The sequence below is a fragment of the Manacus candei genome, unplaced genomic scaffold (genome assembly GCF_025592945.1).
Source record: "Manacus candei isolate 608988 ecotype Guabito, Panama unplaced genomic scaffold, ASM2559294v1 h1tg000056l, whole genome shotgun sequence".
NCBI lineage: Eukaryota > Metazoa > Chordata > Aves > Passeriformes > Pipridae > Manacus > Manacus candei.
In genome coordinates this window covers 1236681-1259785 of record NW_026138104.1, presented here as the reverse complement: position 1 = coordinate 1259785, position 23105 = coordinate 1236681, and the positions used below count along the sequence as shown (strand labels likewise).

Genomic DNA, 23105 nt, shown 5'->3' with positions numbered 1-23105 from the left:
TTTCAAGTTGCTCCTATTTTTACTGTATCATGAAGAATACAGTGAAGAAAAACAGCCTTCACAACAGTATTCAACAATGGAGTTACAGTTTACGAGTGTCCGGGAAAACTCTCTCTTCAAATGCAATCCTGCTCTGTTTAAAAAAAAAAAAAAAAAAAGAAAAAAAGAAAAGTAAATTTTCAGTTAACTAAAAGATTTATATTTATTGAGAAAATGTACTGGACTGAAATGTGTATGCAAGGAATAGGATACCTCTTGGTTTTTAGCTTAGAAAAGGTAAATCCATAGCACTAATGGTGTCACTGCTGGGAGACCAGTCAGAACATTTAAAGTTATAGTTGAAGGGGAAATTTGAATTTTAACTGCTCAGCAGCAGGAATGTGTGACCAAGGAATGACCTAGCATGGAGGGCAAGAAGACCCAGCTGTAGAATGAGGTAAATGGGCTGGAAGTAGGAATGCTAGAGACTGGGATGACAATGTAAAGGAGTGAAATTTCCCTTGGTGATGAGATTTAATATCTGCAGCATTGTGTTGCAACAACCCCGGAGTGGGAGTGCTCAGGGGTCACCTTTGGGCAGTAGAACTGGCACTGGGGAGATGAATCCAACACCAGGCTAAGATGCCCCATTCTGACATTCACAGGATTGGTGCTGGTGCAAGTGTACATAAGGAACTGGCTTGTGCCACATCTTTGCAGGCTCCTTGCAGAACCACTTACAGTGGCAGGACTCTGTCAAATACACTATTCATTACACAAATGAGTGTTTAATTTGGGGTAGAATTAAAATTACAATAGCCCCAGTGGGAAATCTAGTAAATTATGGGTTTTCTTCATGTAAAGCTCATAGCTGAAATTTATTTTAGGGCTTGAAAGGACATATAAATATTGTTCTCTTTTAAAAGTGAAACTAAAGACCTAGGGGAAAAGCAGCAGTTGGGTAGGATAAAGAACAGAAGGCACAAATACTGTAAGCAAGAAACAAACCAAGTTTTCCACCTCTTGCCATGATTAGCCTGAATTGTGGGCCTCGTTTATCACCAACACTGACAAAAGAAGTAATTTTTCCATGCTGATTAATGACAGTGATTTTGTTCAGAAACTTTAAAACCTTTTCACTGGTGTTAAAAAACAGAGTACTTACTTTGGTTTTCCCAAACCCTTTAAAGTCTTTTGACAGCCTGCCAGGAGAAATCTGGCATTTTGGGAACAGCTGCTTTGCAGCTGACATGATGTAATGTAGCTTGCCATTGGGGCTATAAGACTCTTTCTTCCTGTCCTCCAGCCTACAGGTGGGTGAGCTGGCAGGAAGTACAGGTTTCCAGCAAAGGAAAACTTGCCATGTTCTCAGCAGTCTTATACAACTCTTCTGTTTCTAGGAATCACTGTGCATATTTCAAATTTTATTTTGCTATGAAAGCTATTGTAGGTATTGTAGCTTCTCTATGAAGCTGCAATTTTCAGTATTTAAAAGTCACACACAGCTCAAATAGAATGACAATTACTGGATTAGGAAAAAAATAGAGCAGAAACTCCCTCCAAAGTAGAATTTAACACTAAAGAAATGAGCATGGTCTAAATTACCATCTTCCAAAAAAAAAAAAATTGAATTAGACATATTACTGATAAACAAAGCCTGGTTAGATGAAATTACAAAGCAGCAGTGCCGCACTCTCAAAGGAAGAACTCTCAAGGTGGGTGTTTTTTTTTTTTTTTCAGAAAGTTACCAGCCTCTTCCAAAAGACACTGTGAGGTAACAGTTAATGCCATAATACGTCTCCTTACCAACAGAACAGAAAGTATTGCACCTTTTTTTAAACTCATACCTTTATGTCTGGCAAACATGGTCCAAAGGCTTCTAAGAGAAGATTTTCATCTTTGACTGCTTGTTCAAAGTCCGCAAAAGAAAGCTTACCATCATGATCATAGTCCTACAAAAGGAAGGGAACACTTCAGCCAAGAGTTATTACTTGTAGTAATTGTATTTTTGTTTAACAGACGTTTTATTGACATGGATTCTATTTTTAGTTTGACTGTACACGGAATCGTTTTTTGTGGTCATCAGTCTCTGCTCAGACAAGCTTTGTGTCACTTGCCTCTACCTAAAGCAAAAGGGGTGGGTTTGAAAAATAGAGAAGATGGAGTTAAATACAAGGAGTTGGGATTCAAAACCTGGTTTTAAGTGAAATTTTTTGACCACCACCATAGAAGGGGAGAGTATATATCTTGATTTGATTAAAATATTGAAAGACAGTCCCTAGCTAATCTGGATATCCTAGATTAAGCACGGTAAGACAAGCTTCACATTAATAACCTTGAGTGTACTATTATAATAGAATATATAAATTGCATAAAGACATTTCATGAGCAATTGATAAAACACAGATATACTTAATAATAAAGCTAATGCAGATGCCTAACGCATAAATGGAGCTTACACTTTTGAGTTTTCCACTTCTGACCGGGCTTTTGTTTTGCTTGGGTATGCACAGGTGGGTATGCACACATTCACATACTAGTTTATACATAAAGTTTATAGTACCTTCACATAGTAAACTAAGTTTCATGTGAGGATACTGGACTGGAGCTCACTAGATCTGGATTGTATTTCTGGCTTTCCTTAGGAGATTTTCAGAATCCCACTGTAAATCACACACCATATTTTGTTACCTCACAGGAAGGTTCTAAGCTTCGGTTAATGAATGTTTGAAAGACACTCAGATACCACAGTGAGTAAGTACTTGCCATTTTCTTCAGTACTATCTCTATCAAGTCCTTAATTGCCTCATCAGGGTCTTCATCTGCTGGTTGTTTGATAAGGGTGTCCTTCAGCATTTGAAACATTTCCTCTCTTGAAATGTATCCATCACCATTCAGGTCATAAACCGCAAAACAGTCTTTTGAATACAAATAAATTTCAAGTTGATTACAAACTACAATCACATACCATTAAAGCTATCTGTTACCTATAGAGAGAAAATGCGAATTGTACCTTGTACAGCAAATCTACTGAGCTAAATTTATTATATATTTATATATGTAATAGTATCACATTTTGATATTAGTCAATTAGTACCTATTTTCCCTTTATAGTTAAAAATTATTTATTTCTGCTCAAATAAATATTATTCAGTTCACAGAAACCATACTTACTTATAGATCTTCTCTTAAATTGTCAATTTAAAATATAAATAAGGTTCTGGTTTAGAAGCCAAATTTCCCATAGTGGGGACCTGCTATCTCTACCAAAAGGACTTTGCACCTACAAAACACATCCTCATTTTTTCAGATGCTGGGTTAGAAAAGTAAAGGAAAAAGAATGAACTGTACTGACTGCAAAGAGAAAATACCTTGAACAAAAGTATTTTGGGTATCTGCATAATTCCTCTTCTAATTGTTTCTACCTTCCTGGAATCAGAAATCTATGATGATAATAAACTTTACCAGCCTTCATAAAACTTAATTAAACAAACAAACAAAACTCTTAAGTTAGGAACACAGGAGGTTTGGGGTTTTTTTCTGACTAAGACTTTGTCTACAGTGAAAAACACTCCTGGCATACACTTGTGACAGACAACACTGTGTATCACTACACACTACTAAATTCTATAGTGCTTACAGCAGGGCTGTGTATTTTGCTGCTTGTAGTGGTACTGACACATATTCATTGTCCTGGGCACACATGGCATCCCAGGCCACTTTCCAGATGAATTTACATAGTTTGTTAGGGATGGCTGATGCTGCAAGCTGGGAACTATGGTTGCATATATAGTTCATGTTGTCATGAAAACAACATGCTGTCATTCTCCTTTTTCTTATTACCTTTCCCCCCCCATGTGCCCTATTTCTTTTTCTCTGCTTCTTAAAATTTTAGGGTTCTTGCTACTTTTTCTCTTCCACCTTTCTCTGTCACTATTGTGGAGGTTCTCACGACCATAGTCTTACAGACTCAGTTTTTCCACCTATGCTTCCAAGCTGAAGAACTGCTGGAGTTAATGCATTTGCTGCTGTGTCCCCACTGTGCCAGTAAATGAATGTTGGCACTGGTCTTGGTTGGCTTGAGACTGTGCTATTTAGCCAAAATCACCCCAGAGATACATCTGCTTCTTTCTATTTCTGTGTGTGAATACAAAACCATATATTTTGTCAAAACTGTATACTGTAGAATAAACTTCGGTTCCAATGCAAGTTTTTGTAAGCAACAAAATAAGGTGGCAGCTATAACAGCAGTTTACACAGAAAAAACTCTGTCTCAGAGAAGCAATTTCAGGACTCAGTTTCATTGCATTAAACTATACAGAAGAAAACTTTTCAATTATCAAATACTTTATGAGAGTAACTACGACATTACAGCAAAAGCAATGTGTTGTCGTGAATTCAGTGACTACCAGTAAATATTAGCACACAGATCAATCTTACATTTAATCTTCTCTTCCAATGTCCCCCGAAGTAATATTGCTAAGCCTTCCACCCACTCCACCACAGTGATGCAGCCACTGTTGCTTCTATCAAAAGTGCTGAACACTAGGAAGTGTATTAGATGGATTTTACATTTATATAATAGAGAAACAAACAAAACAAAGGAGGATTTTCTTGAATTTGTTGAAATTATAAACCCGTATTTTTTGTGAAGATGTTTGCCTGTTTTTGCCAAGGTATGATTACCCTTCTTGAATCTAAGATGTAACAAGGAAAGGGATTTTGCCCCTCACTTTATTGATCTTCCACTCTAGAATCCTGCTGGCTAAGACATTTTGTTTGATCTCTTGCCTGACTAAAACAACTGCAGGAAGTATGCTTCCATGCAGACGTGAACCAAATAAACCAATACCCCTTAAAATAAGGCATGTTTGCATGCAGAACATTTTAATTACTAGGTTTTGTCTCAGAAAATCCTGGAGAGAGCAATCCTAGAAACAACATATAAATATGTTAAATATACAAAGAAAAATAACCTCCTGTCATGTACTAAAATCTTTTTTCTTCTCCTTTCCCTAAGCAACTTTCAATTTTCACAGAATCACAGAATATGCCAAGCTGGAAGGGACCCACATGGATCATCCTGGCCCTGCACAGGATCATCCCCAAGAGTCACACCATGTGCCCGAGAGTATCATCCAAATGCTTCCTGAACTCTGTCAGGCTTGTGTGCTGTGACCACTTCCCTTGGGAGCCTGTTCCAGTGCCCAAGCACCCTCTGGTGCCTGCCCTTCCTCTTCCCCTCGTAAGGAAATTGTAGACAGTGAGGTCTCCCCTCAGTCTCCTCCAAGCTGCAGCTTCACTATTCATACAGCCTGTAATACAGTACTATAATACTTCAAATCTAAGATACAATTGAAAGCATCTACAATAATTCATATTTTAGAATGTTAATTAGTAAATTGGCTGAAGGAACACCTCTAATTGCAGAGACAAGCATTTTGGAATTGGAAAATGATAGGTTTGCTTTTGCAAACTGAAATCAGCACCTTTGTACATAAGCATTATTTTTAAGAATGTATACATGTAAGCTATCTTCCAAGACACATTTGACTTACTGCATAAAATGGCAACAAGTTTTTATTTTATGGCATGTAAGTACTTCTCCTGCTAGAGAGATGAAGAAAAGTTGAACCAAGGGGTGGCTCTTGGCAGCCCAAGAATGAAAGAATGGCAGATTGATGCCTGTTCTGCATCCTCCTGTAGACACCTCTACATCAGAGATCATTCATGCAACTTTCACAATAACTGCACTTATGGCCCTCATGTTATGAATCTGTGAAAACATTGTATTTTCAAGGGGTTACTTGGCTCATTACTCTCACCTCCCTGTACTCTGCCCAGTGCCTTCAGTGCTGTTCACAGTGCCTCTATCCCAGAAGTCACCCACTCTAACAGAATGCCTTTCTGGGACCTCCAGGCCCGAGCTAGAGCTGTCCACCAGCAACAGCGACCGCGGCTCCAGGTAGAACCGCGGGAGAAGAGGCAAGTGACACGATGCTGCCCTCTTCCATGGCTGCGATAAAAACAGCCACAAGGCAGCACTAACAATGCCTCTGCCTGGTCTCCCTGGAACTAGAGCGTGAGCTACCCTGAACTATGGAAAAACTATTCTGCATAACGAAAGAGAAGATGCCATTTCCCCAACAGCTCCTGAGCATAACTCCTCCTTTGCTGTCCTCGCTGGGATGAGGTGGCATTATTTTGGCTCGGTACACTCATCGGGTCAGCAGCGTGAAACCAACGCCATCCCTTGTTTTCGGAAGTCTCCGCCTCACCTCGGTCCAGGACCACGTCGTCCGTCATGCCAAAGGCGGCGAACAGGGTGTCTCTGAACGCGATGCGGTTGAAGCCGGACACAGCGAACTGGCTGCAGGACCTGGCCAGCAGCGCGTCGAAGAGCTTGATCAGACATTCCACTTCGACTTCGCTAACTGCTCGGCCCAAACACAACCAAACACAGGTTATAAATTACGCTGGCAGAACACGGGGCAGGCACCAGGGTTTGGGCACCTCCGGCGCTGCCCATGACACCGGTGACCCCGACCCCGCCGCCCCGCACACCCTGCTCCTGAGGGGGCGGCAGGAAATGCAGTGCCCTCCCCACACCCCCCGGGCGAGCACGGGGATAACGGGAGGCGGTGGGGCGGCCGTGGCGCGGCTCCTGCAGCCCGGGGGACACTCACAGTGCTTGGTGGATCGGCTCAGCGATTCCGCCAGGAGCTGCAGCCTCTTCCTGCTCATGGCGGCGGGAGCCGCTCCTGCCGCCGCCGCTGCCCTGGCAACGCGGGCGGTCAGCGCGGCCTGAGGGCGCGACAGGGGCCGGGCGTAACAAACACATACACAGGCGAAACAAAGACCAACTCTTACCACGCATTTAAAAAATAGCAGTCGTAGAAAATAAATAACTGCATTTCAAACTTGTAAAAAATGTTTCTGGAAAGAAGAGCTAAAAACTAAATACTGTATACAATACTGCTTGTTCATCTGCTGGCAGAAGGCAGAAAACTATTAAAACATTTTTATTCTGGCACTGCTCGTTTTGTACTTTGTCTCTCTGCTGAAACTTGGACCATGGCTGTAGGTGCCACCCGAGACCCACAGCACCATCTCACATACTCACGTGTGCACATCGGCAAAGCTAAAGGGCTGAGACCACACTTAACCTTCCCTTCAGGAAAAAGAGGATGCAGGATGAGATGAAACTTATTTGTTAACATAATGCAAAATGAAGCATTTGCCTGTCAGTACTAAAGCAGCTTTGCTGGGAATGGACAAAGCCCGTAAGCCCCTTATGCAGCTACATAAGCACGACAGCAGCACTTGAAGCCCACAGCTGGGCAGAACATGTAGTTATACTGAGACAATTAAAATGACATCCAGCTTAGGTATTTGGAAGACTGGGTCTCATTTGCATTTTTATTTCTTTCTGTGGCAGGTGGTTGTGTAAAAGTCAAATAAGGTATCACAGAGGACAGAGCATTTATGCTATGGTTCATTACAAGTTCTTCTACCAAAACAGCAACACCACAATTTAAAAAGAAACCAACCCCAACAAAACTAAACACAAACCCCAAATCGATCCCCTACTGTTCACTGCATCTTGCCTTTATTTTAACCTCACTGACAAAGCAGTGTCTAGAATTGGTAACATCAAGCCGAACACTATAAAATATTTGATAAAAATATTACTATAATTTAGAGGGCCATTGCTGCAACGTTGTAATGCTGCAATGGTTGTATTGCCCCAAGAACTTCAAGTCAATTTCTCTGTACAAAGGCAACATGAAATAATCTTTCTCCCATAGTTTTTAGTTATGGTTTGCAGACTAATAATCAATGTCTTAAAGCTCTTGAAATTCTTGGCAACACAATATTTGAAACATCTGTATGTAATAGAGGTAAGTTCTAAGTTAGCACCTGTGCAATGAAAAAAAGGGGTGGATCAAGAATACAATGTATAGTTGACTGCCTGGGATGGATGGGCAATTGTTAAAAGCTAACAGAAGGCCCAGCAATCAGTATTTCAATGGAAAATATAGTGAGAATTTCATGTAAACTAAAATCGAATGGTTGCTTGTGTGTTCTTGTGTGCACATTTAATTTAAAAAAGCTTTTTTTCCAATATCTAAAGCAACTAAATTAAAGTAATCAGCTTTATGACTTAGGTTAACATTCTGTAGCCCTCAAGTACAAAAATATAAATACAAACTGTTTAAACAGTATCTTTAATGAGATTCTGGCAGTAGTTTTTTTATCTAACAAGACACGTCACGTAACAGATCTGCCACTGAACTTGCTTAGAGTAAAATCAGCTTCAATATGAAGCTGTTAAGGTATCAAAACCCTGCTTTTTACATGCTAAATATCTTCAGCAAGTGTGCACTTAAACACAGCAATGAACTTTAACTAAATACATACATGAAACTCTGCATGTGGAACATAATTCATAGAACTGGTTACAACAAATTATTACCTGCATTTTGTTAATTTAAAAATGGTACAAATCATGCAAAACAATTCTAAAGGTAATGCAAACAAAGCTACCAGTGTTTGCAAGAAGTTTTCAATTAAACCAAAATGACATTAAATGAAATACGCATATTTACTAGCAAAGGTCTATCGCTATTTTAAAGAAGCAGAGGTAAAATACTCAGGTTTTGACTGTCAGTTAGACTGCAAAATGTCATTGCTCTTGCTTAATGCAGAAGCACATGCTTGGAAGCTCAAAACTGCTTATTCAGGAAAAGTCTGCTGACAATAGCTCTAGCTTCCCAGGAATCAGAGATGCTGCATGGATTAAAAATAGCAGAGATTTGCAAGAATCAAAGGCAAAGGCACCCTATTCAGTTAGCCAAAATGGCAGCATTCCCTTTCTCGTAAGCATGAAGACGGTTAGGGGCCAGATGATACACATTTCTACAAAGGCAGCCTTTTAAATGTTATTAATTTTCCATTAGCAGACACCATCTTGTTTAACCTGCAGGATGAACTTGGGATTTAATTTATCCTGATTTACAAATAAAGACTATTACTAATGCTTTAAAAGACTACTTTTACTATCTAAAAAGTTTAACTCTTATTTTCCAATATTTTACACCTCAGCTGGCCTACCATCTCACATTGTTTCAAACATCCATCACTGCTTACTGGAATTTTCTAAAAGTTGTACCTCATGTATTAAGCAGCAGGCAATAACAATGGTCTGTCCCAGCACAGCTGCATCTGGCTGGCTATTGAAAGATTAGAAATATTTCTAAAACACAGGAAAACTCATGCAGTTTGGTAAAGTTTGCTGTCATTTCACAGTTTAAGTTTTCTTCAGTCATTACACTTCTGTTGATAGTCTTGGGATTTTTTAAATATTATTCTGAATCCGAATTTGAACCAGCAATCTTCTTTTTCTTCTTTTTACCATGTTTCTTGTGCTTCTTTCTCTTTTTTGTTTTATCCTAAAAAAAATTAAATGAAAGTTATTGTATAATAAGATTTCCATCTATTACATTCTGCTAAGGCAAAATGACAGCACAAAAAGGATATCTTTGCAAAGACATTTCAAAAGAGATTTCTACAGAAGCCCATTGAGAAATCACAAAAAGAAAATTCGTATTTCACCCAGCAATTTGCACTATTATAAGAAGTCTTCAATTTATCTCCACCATGATATGGCTATTTCACATTTCTCATCAGTGTCACCATTATATTTCCTAATCTTTTAAATGATTTTCAGTGCTTTATAGATTATTGAGAAAGTAATATGGAAGTGCTTTGACAAGCCGTGACGTTTTATATATGTGGGAATAACTCGCATGTTTATAGATTTTGAAGTAAAGCACTTAAATTCACTGTGCAAAATTAACTAGTTCAACTGCACTTGGCTAGAATCTCTAGCACTTGTACTTTGTTTAAAATAAATCAATTATAATCTCAATTGTAAATATAAATACGCTCAAATTAACCCTGCTGGATTCAGTCCTGAAGCTAATATGCTGATCCACTGTAATCCAGAAGCTGAGATGTACAATCCTGTCTTTTTGCAAGCAGAATTTCAACAGGAATTCTCAAATAGGTGTGATATTATGCAAACGAAAGAATCGGTATAAAATGCACATGATTTTATACATATTCCTTACATATTTTATATATATATATATATGTTTATACATATTCCTTACACATATACATCTTCTACAAAACTCCCCCCACAATCAATCACTAGAAATCTTACGGCAAACAGTTTATATGATTCTGAAAAAACAAACAAGTTCCATCAAAAAATGTGTACTGAGTATCACTGATACTCCTATGCTGTTATTTTTAGGTGACTAATGTAAACCTTCCCTTCACTCTAACTTATCTAAGACAACTGAGATGCCTAATTAGGAACACTGCTGCTGACAGGAGAGAGATTATAGAGACATCTCGAGTGGGCATTTAGGATCTCAAAACCACCATACTCCTAAATAAGGAGCCTCGGCTACATGTGATAAATTTGGGTTCTATATAAATCACTGCTGAACCCTCCTTTCACTTTTATCAACAGAAACAAATCAACAAAACTGAAAAAAGTAACAGGTTGCTGGCAGCTTTTTGGTTGGGGGTAGAATTATAATGGTGCAGATGTTGCAGCAATTATGTCCTAAGGCCCTTTTCATGGTGGAAGAGAGGAATTACGTACAATATTAACAAAGGAACAGCACTGATGTTTGTCTGTGTGGCAAACTGCTACCCTACCTACTGCTATCAACCTAGTAGGTTGATACAGAGTACAATTCTACCGTAAGTGTTAAACATATAAATCTCAAATCATATATAGGTAAAATAGTGACAAATTCTTCTTTAATTCAGCAGTTGAAAAAAGTGACTTCAACAGGTAAACAGAGAAACTGTTAATTTGGATTCATGTGACAGTAGACTATTGCTATAAAACGTATGAGCAAAAAATGTGAAATTGGAAATTAACCAAGTACAGAGTATTTATATCCTGAAACTACAGTGTAAGAGGGATACTTGCTGTTTTTTCCTTTTCCTCACTGTTTTTCTTCTTTTTTGCTTGCACCTGAAGAAAAATTAAACCAAATGTAATATCCATAGAACGTTGCATATTTTCAAGAAAATTAATTCAAAATTACTTGTAGACGATAGAAGGTGGAATAAACAATTCTTACTAAAATTTGTTATTAAAGGTAAAAATACCAAAAACTTTGAGTGTGCTGCACTCTTAAATTCCCCCGCAGAGAGCAGAATAGTTTCAACAATATACTCGAAGCTAGTTCATTCATTTATTCAGGTGAATCAGTAAGCTACAAACACTATAACATCTGAAATTGAGGTTTCACTGACCTCCTCTGTCTGCTCCGATTCAGATACAGATTCTGATGATAAAGGTCCATCACCACGATCTGCTTTCTTCCTTTTCCTGTGGTGATTTTTACCTTCCTACACAGAAGTAATATATTTGTGAGTAAAGTCAGGCCTTTCAAATTCCATAAAAATTCTGCTTAAAATTTAAGAATGAAATATCAGTTCTAAGTTGTGAAATATCTTAAAATATTGTTGACATTAAACTAACTACTCATCATCAACAAATTACCCTACCAAACTGTTAAAATGCTTTTAGTGAAAATAATAATTTTATGTATATTTCTTTTTCTTGTTACCAAGATACAGCAACTTTCTAGAAGTGAAAGGAATAATAATAGTCTCTTATTTTAAATAATAACACATGGAGGAGTAAGTATTTGAAAATAAGACATTTCCCCACTTTTAAATAACGTATAACTGAACATGTTTCAATACATGTATACAAACACTGCAGCTTCAGACTCTTGCTTTGTTGATGCAACCAAAAGAAAAAGCTCTCTCTATTATTTGTGTTGAACCAGGACAAGCTGTCCCTGCCAGCTGCACTTCCAACACTTCATATTTAATTTCAGAGCATTTAAAAGGACAGTATTTTTAAAATTTTGATGTTGTGTGAGACTGTTTGATGAGCTACTTTTCTGCCCCCCTGCACTTTGCTCTGGACCAGGCAAGGTGTTTCTAAGACTGGAGCTACTTTTCTTCGCTCAATTTCTAAGGCCAAAAAATGAAAAAATTCATGCTAATAATTTTTTCTTGCAAGGCAGGATCACACATCTCAGCTGTGCTATTGAATCTATTACAGGCACCTCAATCATTTCCCAAAGGAACTCATGAAAAGTACTATGATGCAGCCCATCTGAGAGATGGGGGATCTGCAGGTAGGGGAACACCTCTAGTCCCCAAGTGCCTTTCAGAAGATGTGTGAAAGCAGCATTACAATAAGGAACTATGGTAGACACTTGGTCTTCAAAGAGAAGCTACTCAAAAGGAGTTGATGGGAAGTGGACACTGTAAAATAGAAGCAGGAGCAACAGGGAAAAAAAAATCAGTGCATTTGCCTCATGCAATGGAGAATTTGTACATCAGAATCAATACTATTGACTGAAGTAGTAGAGTCCAATGTGATAAGAAAGGTAACTGGAGAGAAAGACTTGTGTGGACTCTGAAAGCATTGTTAGTTTACCCATTGGGTATCAATAACTAAAATTGAAGTCAATTAGATTATTTACAATAAACATAAGGGAAGGAACATAATGGATGTATACAAAATGGTGCAGTGGTGGGAAAGAAAGAGGGTTTTTGTGCTCAGAGAAAAGACAGAATAAGGTAGTTTCTCTTAAGCTAATACAATTTCCCCTGCAATTCTTCAAAGCTATCATAAGTACAGCATCTATAATTATGACTACATTTAGATGAATATATCTTCTGCTTGTTGTTTCTTAATTTACAGCAACAAGCCGATATCCTACCAGGTATGCCACTGAAATATCATCACATATATTTTTAGCTCAGTGTGACAGCTAAAGGTAAACCCCAAAATACTAGAATGTAGCTGGTCTACTACAGCAGATTAGATAAAATTTTGATTTACCTTTGTAACAAGAACAGATCCAGCAGTTTCCACTAATAACAATTACTAATGCAGGAGCTGAATCCAACTAAAAGTCTACCTTAAAGCTGAGCGCGCCGAATACCTTCTGTGTAGTTTTGGACAGAAAATTTCCATAGGTGTCAACTGAGGCATTCAATATGAAAAAAAGAAAGCTCCTTTATGTATGCAAAATGCAGTTCTGATGTAAATATTTAAAGAATAAAAATACCTTCTCTTTTTCACAGTCTTCCTTTGACTTCTTCTTTTTTGTGCTGTCCTAAATAGAAAGGAAAACATAAACCATGACAAAATTATTTCATGAAAAAGGTAGTAATCCCAAAAGCAGTCCAACCCATAGTCTTTTTCTGTCTCTTGAAGGTAATTCTTCAAAGTTATCCTTTCTACCTTGCAGTGAACAGGAAAAATATGAAAAAGACATAATTTTGATGCAGCTGCTTACTTCCTAAATGATCAGCATGAAAAGTCTGTATGGCATCAGTTAACAGTGTGCTTGCAGCACATGTAGAGAGCCTCTGGAAAGGATACCAGCAATCACTACTGTAACCGCATATAACACGAACAGTTGGGAGCCTTTATTCTTTATCCATGTCCATCTTCACTGATCAAGCTGGGGTTAAGCAGGTATCTCCCTGGAATTTTCTGCCTTCCAGTTTCAGCAGTGAAGATATCTGTCTCTCCCTTTAGATAGCAAATTTTTTAACCTCCCATTAGCAAAAATTCATAGGTGTATGCAAACAAGATTCATCAAACTTATACCCTACTGAATTATATTCCAGTGAAAGCCTGTAATAAAGTCTACACCTAGAATCTTAACAAGTCACTGTAATATTAATATTTTGGCAAGACGTGCAGTTACTATACACTGTAACACAGAAAAATGCGAACATAACAGAACAAATTGCCTGATGTGTCCTCTTCACTTTTTCGTTCATTCAATAAGCTTGTGTATCTACATTGCTCTACTTTCAGAAAAGGAAAAAGACAACCTCAATTTAAGATGCATTTGGGAAAGGCTCAGTTCTCCAACAAGAAACTACTTAGTCCACAGATATTTAGAAAGGCAATATTCTGGCCACTGATACCCTGCAATACCTGTATTTTCACGGATGGTGTTCAATTAAATAGCATATTCAAAAGAATTTCACAGAAAATAGTGTTAATGTAGTATTAAAACTAAACAATTGAGCAGCAAAAAAGCTACATGCGTCTGAATTCAGAAAAATAACTACAAATGGCTGGAATAAAGAAAGTTCATTTTCTAAAGATCAAATTATTTCTGTCAGGCATTGGGGCCAGTGGAGGCAGACTCCAGTCTACATGCATAAGATACAAGTGCAGCTCAGGCACAGTGAGAATGCACAGATTTAAATTTGGAAGACAAAAACCCATATTGATATGTGAAACTCAGAAATGTTTCTCTCTTTATAACACATGTGCATATTCACCTTGCTGTCTGACTCAGATTCTGAAGTTGAGCTTGCTGAAGATTTCCGGGAGGAGCGATACTTCTTTTTTCTTCTTTTCTTCCCTTGCTTTTTATCCTATCCACAAATATTGTAGAAAAAGGAGGAAAAACATAAACTTGAATTTGTGCTCATTAGAATTGAAGATTTACATTAAATGTAAAGAAGAGGGAACACCAAATTCCTACATGTTATCATGTTCTCTTGAGGAATAAAGTATGCTACAATTGATTCTTTTACTGGACGACCTTCATAACTCTTCTGCATTGAAAAAATGTAAACTGGTGAAAAATCCAGGTTCTCTAGATTCTGTTTATTATTTAGATGTGTGCTGTAGAATCTGATTATCTGTAACAAAGATTTTTGCTCAAAAGTAAAATGGCATGTTTGCATTTTTATGATTAGATGGGAGATTCTATTAAAAAAGCATACAATTCAATGCTTAAACAGAAATAGATCCAGTTTACAAGCCTGGAATCCAAAATCTATAGCATCCATACAGAAACCATTGAATAGATATCTATGTCTAAAATTAACAACTTTATTATATGTACCAAATGTATAAAAATTAAATAGTTTTATGCAAACCAAGCCCGCAAACAATATTCTAAAACATATTACCAAAATCTGTGTTAAATAAGCCTCATGAACAAAACCTGATAGATTCCAATAAGTTAGCTCTTACCTCATCTTCTGAATCAGATGAACTGCTGGAAGAATCAGAGCTTGATGAAGAAGAGGAAGATGAAGACAACTTGACCAAACACAACAAAAAGTGAAGCTTGTGAGATGCAGCATTTTGTCTAGCAAACAGTCAAAAGCCCATCCAAACACTCCCTTTCAAATTTCTACATTTTCGAAGTAAAATCATCAATAAAATTTTACTTCTAAGAAGCTGATCCTACATTGATTTTCTTAAATAAAATTTCTAATTAACTTCTAACATTTTTCATTTAATAATATCTATTTACTGATCTTTTCCTCCCTTTTATGCAGAAATAAAACTCTCCTTGTACAGAATGTATGCAAACCCTCTTTAATAAAAGCAAGTTAATTTAACATCTAAAATCAAAATTACAGCTATACTTTTTCTTTCCAAGAGAACTTAAATGACAAATAGGAACAACTCCAATGCAAAAAAGCTCAGAAAAGTGAAAATTTTGCTCACCCTATTAGATTTCTTCTTTTCCTTTTTCTTTTTCTTAAAAGTAAAATAAAACAAATGTTACTTTGGCGTAATTTTTTTTGTCATGCATTTAGGTTTATATACTTTGATGGTGGTTTTTAAAATGTATTTATGAAATTCTGTGTTGGCAGCATTGATGATAAATCCAGTTCCGAACACAGACTGTATGAAATTGAAAATAACTTACCTCTTTCTTTTTGGAGGAACTCTCATTTCCACCCAGTAATTTTTCCCTGTGTTTTTCCAGTTCTTTCCTCCAATTCTAAAACCAAACAGAAGCAGTGACAGGAGCATCATGTCCAAACAGGTTTTTTTGAGCTCTCCTCTACATGACATTATAGTTTCGACAGAACCCACAGAAAATAAACAATATATAATGTTGACCAAGGCTGTAATGCACTTGATTTTACATAAAATTAATATTAATCAAAATACAGTGCTAGTTCATGTGTTCAAGTTATTTGGCTTTCAGAGACTGTTACTTATCTTGAAGGTCATTAATTATGGCATTTTTTGCTTTTGTATCACAGCGTTCCTGCTAGAGCACTTCAGAAAACCAGGGTACTCTACCAGAAAAACTGCAATTTTTTTCTTAGTTCTAAAAATCACCTGAAACAAAACTTCAAGACAAATTCTCCTCTGCCTTCTTCAATGTGTCTGTAGTCTCTGTTATGGGCCTCGTTAATGTCAGCAATAATTAGATCAAATTACTATACATATCTTCATAGAAATGCTCTTATTTTTGTTAGGCCAAGCATACCAGATGGATGAATAAAAGTCTCCTCTCATTCCTCCTTTTCAATTCCTCACACAGTCTCTAGGTCTACCTAAAACCCCCCCTTCAAGAACTCGAAGCATCCAACCTGCCCCCATCAAACTGAAAGGCTGCTAGGTTCTGTCTGCACTGTCAGACACACCATGTGATCCCTTCTTTATTATTCTGATCCTCACAATGAAGCTGTATTGGTAATGTATTGGCAAAACAATGATAATCTATATATTGTGCTGAAGGGACAGAAATATCAAGAATTAAGTAACCTGTGCATTGCAGTATGATACCCATATCCCCACGCCAGCATATTGTGAATTAGCTGAATATTGCTGATGAGAGATATGGCAGATTAGCCAGGATACAGTAATGTGCATAATGTGCTTCCACAGTCCAAGGTAGCATCTATGGAATATTGCAGTGGGTTTGTACTTTGACATACCAGGTACCCAGAGCTACCTGAGGGGTCTTTAACAACAGCCAGTTCTTCATTAGGCCACTATTCTCTTTAATTTAAAGACTGTGCTAGTGCTATGTTTTAAACAAAAAATCCCAACAACTGTCAGTAAAATAGAGGAAACAGCACCTCATTCACAGACATGTAATCTTCAACCGTTCAGAGATTTGTTCTTAGGAGCTTTAGGAATAACTCATGGCTATTTCATGATTCCCTGCAACCCTTCCTGCTGTTCTGCCATACTGAAAGGTTCTATCCATGCCAGTTTCAATTATTTCACACTCAAGCACAGATAAAATCAGGAAAGGAATGTGATAGAATACTAAACCAAACTCACCAAGCTAAAAGTCACAGAGCACGGAACAACTGATCCTTTCAGAATAGCACCCCATGGCCCTCCAAATCCTTGTACAACTTCTTAGGCAAAAAGGTACAGCAAGAGTACTAAGGGGTACTATGCCCTTCCAGTAACAGACAAGGAGCATAATCTACTTCAACCAGAAACTCACAAACGATAATGAAGATTATGAACGATAATGAAGATTACTGCCTGAAGCTTATCTCAAGATACCAGGACCCAAGAAGGAACAGAAGCAGCTAAATTCATTGTAGACTAATTTCTCCCTTCTATACAACAGGAGTTACATGTGAAACTTTCTTATACTGGGGTGACTTCCAGTAGGTATGGAATGCAAGGATCAGAACAGCTGCATTTATAGCAGAGAACCAGCACATACTGTAATCAGCTTAGGATGAACAAAAAAGAAGTGCTTTGTAGTCCTATCTGTACATTGAAGGCCATTTTTGTGCCCTCTCCCATATTAATATTACATGTACATTCCTTGCCAAAGACATCTGCTTCCAGTAATACACTTTTTCGCAATATATTTGGACTCTGTGATATTAAACAAGTGAAGATTAGCACAAGAGGCTTTAGGTTTATCAAAATGCACTAATTTATTAATATAAGCACATGCATTTGTATAAATATATTTACATTTATGACAAGGTCAAGTTTTATTCACCAGCAAGTTTAAAAACTTTTTATATAGTGTTTCTCTGAACTGAGAGTAACTCTTCACTGGTTAAGTGGTAATCTTAACTCCCGATATAAATGAAACAAAATATTTACTCATTAAAAGCTTGAGTGAAGTGAAATACTCTGACTATTTGGTACTGTTAATAATAACAAAAGCAAAGTAGCTTGTTGGATAAGAAGAATCATATATTGACAGCTAATAACATTACCAACCTCATTCATCTTTTCTTCAAACTCAGCCAAAGCCCTGGATCCTTTCTTTTTCTTTTCTAGTTGCTCTTTCACTTCTTCCCTACATGAAAAGGATGACAGATCACGATTTTCACAATTAAAAATACTTTCTTCATGCCCTCTTCAATGTCTAACTTTTTGTAGAGTTTTTTGTAGTTTAGCCTTGGTTGAACTTCCAACAGAAGAAGCAGGAAAGCATCTTAGATGTTACACATATGGTAACCTAACCCTAATAACTTAAGTACGGTAGTTAAATCCCTCTGGAAGACCTAAAGTTAACTTTGCAATTAAGTAAATTGTTCTCTAATGTCTCATAAAAGTAGGTAGAAGGGATTGAACATTAAGTTGCTGATAATATCTCAAAGTGATGACTTTGTTGGGTAGGTAAACTGTGTTCTAAGAATATACCGGCAAAATGTTTTTCTAGAGATTAATTTGTTTACAAATTAAATATATATGCAAGGTTTAGGTATTATTTATGAAAGAGGTAAAATGACAAACATTTTCCTCTTCTGAGAAATTCTTGCCAAAAAAATACAGACAAATAAGAAATATACATTTCCAAATGAAATACTATTGTTTTTAAAAGAGAAGATTGAAAACATATTTAGAAAAGAACACCTTGGTCAGAGACAAGGAATCTTTTAAAATCTATTACTGGATATTCTGGGTAGGTAGGTACCAGTGTCATTTTAGTAAGAAGGAACAACTCTTTTACTTTAACTGCCAGAATGGTAGAGAGGTATTGCCACTTACCATGTTGGTCTTGGCCTGTTCAAGTAGTCTTGTATTGTTGGTCCTGAATTTGGTGCAGGACCTCGTGCTCTGGCCATAGCTATGGGATTCATATAAGCCTTTAATATGAAACAACAAAAAGAAATACAAAATACATCAGTTGTGCTATGATACCAAAATATCTTTTTTTTGTTCTTCACAAAAAAATCATCTCACTCACTGAAAAATAATTCTGACTTGTTTCTAAAAATATAAAATGTTTAACTAAAACAAGTTGACTCGGTCTGGCAGAAAAGACTCAGGTAAATGCTTTCAATTTGAGTTATACTGTGGCAGAAAGAACTGATCCACAAAGAGACCATGTTCCTTACAATAATTCCCCTCCCTGAGCAATGATTTTGCAAACTGAGAGTAGTAGTATGATTGCTGAAATATTCTTCCTTGGGATATGGAAAATGTAATTATAGTTCAGCTCATACTCTCTGGGACAACTGATTCTATGTCTTTATTGTTCTGTTCAAAATTGATGACAGTAGATTCAATAAATTCTGCATGAAATTTCTTGCTGTAACACCAAAACAAGAAAGCAGAGGTACTCTGCTACAGTTATGCATATATGAAAATTCAATGACTTAGGGATATTTGAGGAGGAAAAAAACTCCAAACCCAAACATACCTAATGCCAATTTATGACGTATTCCATCTTTCAAACCTATGCATTCTGTTTGGGCTATAGAAGATTAAATTAAAGCTTAGAATCCATAATACACCTCAGCAATTAATGGGAAACCTATAGCAAAAAATTCTTCCATATTTTTTTATGTCAACAATAGTTTGTTCATGTGAAAGGGGGGTACATATACCCCCTTATCTCACAGGTTTTTATCACATCATCCCAACACTTTACAATTTACTTCTGCAGAACATAACACACACTGTTCTTACTGTTCAGTTTGGAGATGAGGAAAAAGATCAAACAGCCCATACAATGCTTCTTTTTCGTTGCCAGTCTGAGACAATTTTTTAAAGAGTACAACATTTTGTAGATTCAAAGCAAAGATCTGACCATCTGTATAGCTCCTACGTGTCCAACACTGCTTTTTATCAGGCACTCAGAAACCACCATACACAGGAGGTGACCATTTGTGAAAGCTGTCAGAAGCAGCAGCTGTTGCCCTCACAGCAGAAGCAGTGACCACAGCAATGCTGACTTTCTGGACTGCAAGCAGGCTGGTGGCCTTCAGCCTTCAGCTCTTGGGGATACATTTAGGCCTGGAAGAGGGACTCTGGGCTCTGCCTTGGATGGGGCACCTGGCTAAACTCCCCACACGAGTTTAGCTCATGATCTGGACCTGGACCACACTGAAGCAATCCAAGGACTCTTTCAAGTGGAGCATTTTTTGACTCAAGTTGACTTTGCAACTCTAAGGGTGACATTTGCTGCTATTTCTTGGTGCTTTGCTCTATGGCTTTAATTCACACAAAAAGGCTAACATAGGCAAATAAACACAGGTGTGCCAACTGAAACAAGCAGCAGATGGATGTTTGAACTCAAGTAGTTACAATACTTAGAAAGAGGCATTCACATTACAAATCTGAGTAAAATTCTTGTAATTGAATTCAACTTTGAGTGGAAAACAAGTTCCTTTAGGAATGCAGTAAACAGTATTTGAACACTGTTTTGACTAAACAAACGTAATTTCAATGTACTAGATCCACTAGAACCTCGGCTTTCTCCAGTGAACATGCCAAGTCAACTCTTTTTGGTTAGCAATCAAGAATTTGTATCTTAAAGCTCTTTTTAATGTAATTATTTTCTAAAAAAAAGGTCTCTTGCTGCTCTTAAATAAAAATTAACTACTTTCCTACCTGAGCTAACATATAATGAACACCTCACTACCTCCCAACAAAACTCTCTACCTGCAAAACAGACAACCACTGTCAAATGTTGTTTTTCTACTTCCTCAAACTGCCCCTGGACAACTGGCTAGGAAGCTTCCTCCCTTTCTTTAACGTTCCCACAGCAAATACATAATGACTGAGTACTGCTTTATATTCCATGATTAGGAAATTTATGTCTTAAAACATGTTCTTATAATTTCAGACAGGTTTATTTATGAAGAATTACTTCACCAATAAACATTTCTGAAAAGTATTCGCACTACTTTGCCAAACTGCATGTCACTAGCCAGAGAGAGCACAGAAAAGCACCCTCAATAAAGAAAGTACTTGTCTGCACATTCATTTTCTTCTGCTTGGCAGTTTGCTCAAGTAGATATTAAGAAGGTATTTGCTGTATAGCTTTCATGCTCATGAAAAGCATAAAGAACCTTTAATCAGGTATGGTTCTCTGGGCAAGCAATACTAACTACTACTGCCTTGCAAATATCCTGTAGATGTGAAAAACCTCGTTTATTTTCCATCTCCAAATAGTCAAAACAATGGTAACAGAAAGCTCTACAAAAACACAGGAGGAGTAAAGGGTCCTATATTCTAAACTGTCTGTACTAGAAAGCCATGATGGCACAATGAACATTATACAGGAACTTTATAGTCTCTGTAGTATAGAGAAAGATTTGCTGGCATTGGTAGGTATACCCCAACTGCTCTATTAAAAGAAAATTAAGAATAAATAAATACACACCCAAAAACATCACAAGAGGGCAATTTCAAGCTTAGGTCCGGTCTTGGGAATCTAACACTGTCAACTCTTTCTTAGTAGACTCCATTATTTTGATACCTCAATAAAGCAATCAAAGGCACTTTGCTATCCATCTGTATAATATATATGTCCTTCATGTCTACTACTATATTATTCCACCGAGGTATGCAAAGATGTGAATGGATCTGAGTATGAACACACAGCAAAACAAAAAAAGGGGAAAAAATAAAAGTATTATGATTTGTGTTTAATCATAAAACTCAGTTGCAAATTTACAATGCCTAAATGATTATGAGTGTAAGGTGAAAGGCTGATACAAAAACATTTAAAGACAAACAGGAAGAAGGACGAACGTGGTAACTGTGTGAAATCAGGCTCTGCACTCAGGTGTGTAGAAGCGCATTTTTTGCCTGCTGAGCGCTGGCTCCCAAGGCAGCAGTGCTGCGTAAAGCTAAATTTCAGATCGCTCAGGTATAGCTAAACGCCAAGTTTAAGGAAATACGGCTGAACACGGCAAAGAGCTACTTCGGGGAGCGCTGCAACTCCCAGTGAGAACGTTTTATTTTTGTACGGACCGGGCCAGCATCTTAATCACCTTCCCCCGGCAGATCACAAAGCAGGCGTCAGTCACGATGCTGCCAGATTTGACAAGGCAATGAAAGACTCTGCCAGAGAGCCGCGGGCACCTGCCGAGGGAGGGACACCCCGCACGGGGCTCCGGCGGCTCCCGAGGGGAAGCGGGGCACGGCCCGCCTTTGTCGCCCGCCGGCGGGTTCCGGAGCCCGGCCGGACCCCAGTCCCGCCGCCGTGTACCCAGCCGGCCTCCAGGAGCCCTCGGCCCGCCGCAGGCAGCCCCGCCGGCCCCGGGCCCCTCCCGTCCCCCGCAGCGGCCCTTTCTGCCCCGCCCGGCGGCCGCAGCGCGGCGGCGGCCGGACAGGCCCGCCCGGGCCGAGGGAGAGCCCAGCTTCCCACAGCCTCCGCGCCGGACGTGCGGCGGCGGCGGATCCCAGAGGCACTACCCGCGTTACTCACCACCCGGTTGTCCCGCTTCCCCATGGCGCCGCCGCCTCAGCCCGGCCCGGGGCCCTTCCCCGCGCCCGGGAAGCCGCGGCCCCGCTCGGCCCCGCTCGGCCCCGCTCGGCCCCGCTCGGCCCCGCTCAGCCCCGCTCGGCCCCGAGCGGCCGCGGAGCTGCGGCTGCGGCGATGGCGGCGGCCACACAACGCCCCCTACCGGGCCCGCGGCGCCGCAGCGGCCACCGCGGCCCCTGGGCGGCAGCGCCCGCCCCGCCCCACAGCGCTGAGGGGCGGCCCCGGCAGCGGCGGGGGCGGAGCGGGCCGAGGATGGGAGGGGCGGGACACTGCGGGGTGTCGGGTGGGGTGGTGGCAGTGGCGGGGAGGCAGGATGGGTCAGCTGGGAAGGCATCGCAGTGAATCATCTGGTCCAACCTCCCTGCTCAAGCAGGGGCGTCCCAGAGCACATTGCACAGAACTGTGTTGACTGTATTTGAGTATCTCCAGTGAGGGAGACTCCACAGCCCCTCTGGGCAATCTGTTCCAATGCTCGGTCACCTGCACAGTAAAGAAACTCTTACTCATATTCAGGTGGAG

General features: G+C 38.9%; 2 protein-coding genes across 4 annotated transcripts; both read right to left on the bottom strand.

Moving 5' to 3' along the window:
• CLXN (calaxin) lies at positions 1-7219 on the bottom strand. Of its 2 annotated transcripts, XM_051802202.1 has the most exons (6): positions 6666-7219; positions 6258-6413; positions 4420-4524; positions 2746-2897; positions 1827-1931; positions 1-133 (listed from the first exon to the last, which is right to left on the bottom strand). In XM_051802202.1, exons 1-6 carry the CDS (start codon positions 6721-6723, stop codon positions 83-85), a joined length of 627 nt encoding a protein of 208 aa, XP_051658162.1. In that variant the 5' UTR covers positions 6724-7219; the 3' UTR covers positions 1-82. The 2 variants fall into 2 exon arrangements, with proteins under 2 accessions (XP_051658162.1, XP_051658163.1); XM_051802203.1 differs by lacking the exon at positions 4420-4524.
• Positions 7220-7363: 144 nt separating this feature from the next.
• On the bottom strand, positions 7364-22703 carry FAM133B (family with sequence similarity 133 member B). Of its 2 annotated transcripts, none has more exons than XM_051802198.1 (12): positions 22674-22703; positions 22530-22643; positions 18857-18954; positions 18083-18161; positions 15792-15866; positions 15587-15619; positions 15104-15172; positions 14401-14496; positions 13164-13211; positions 11323-11418; positions 10994-11038; positions 7364-9431 (listed from the first exon to the last, which is right to left on the bottom strand). In XM_051802198.1, exons 2-12 carry the CDS (start codon positions 22551-22553, stop codon positions 9345-9347), a joined length of 750 nt encoding a protein of 249 aa, XP_051658158.1. In that variant the 5' UTR covers positions 22554-22643; positions 22674-22703; the 3' UTR covers positions 7364-9344. The 2 variants fall into 2 exon arrangements, with proteins under 2 accessions (XP_051658158.1, XP_051658159.1); XM_051802199.1 differs by having other exon boundaries at positions 22530-22626; positions 22657-22675.
• Between the last annotated feature and the right edge of the window lie 402 nt (positions 22704-23105).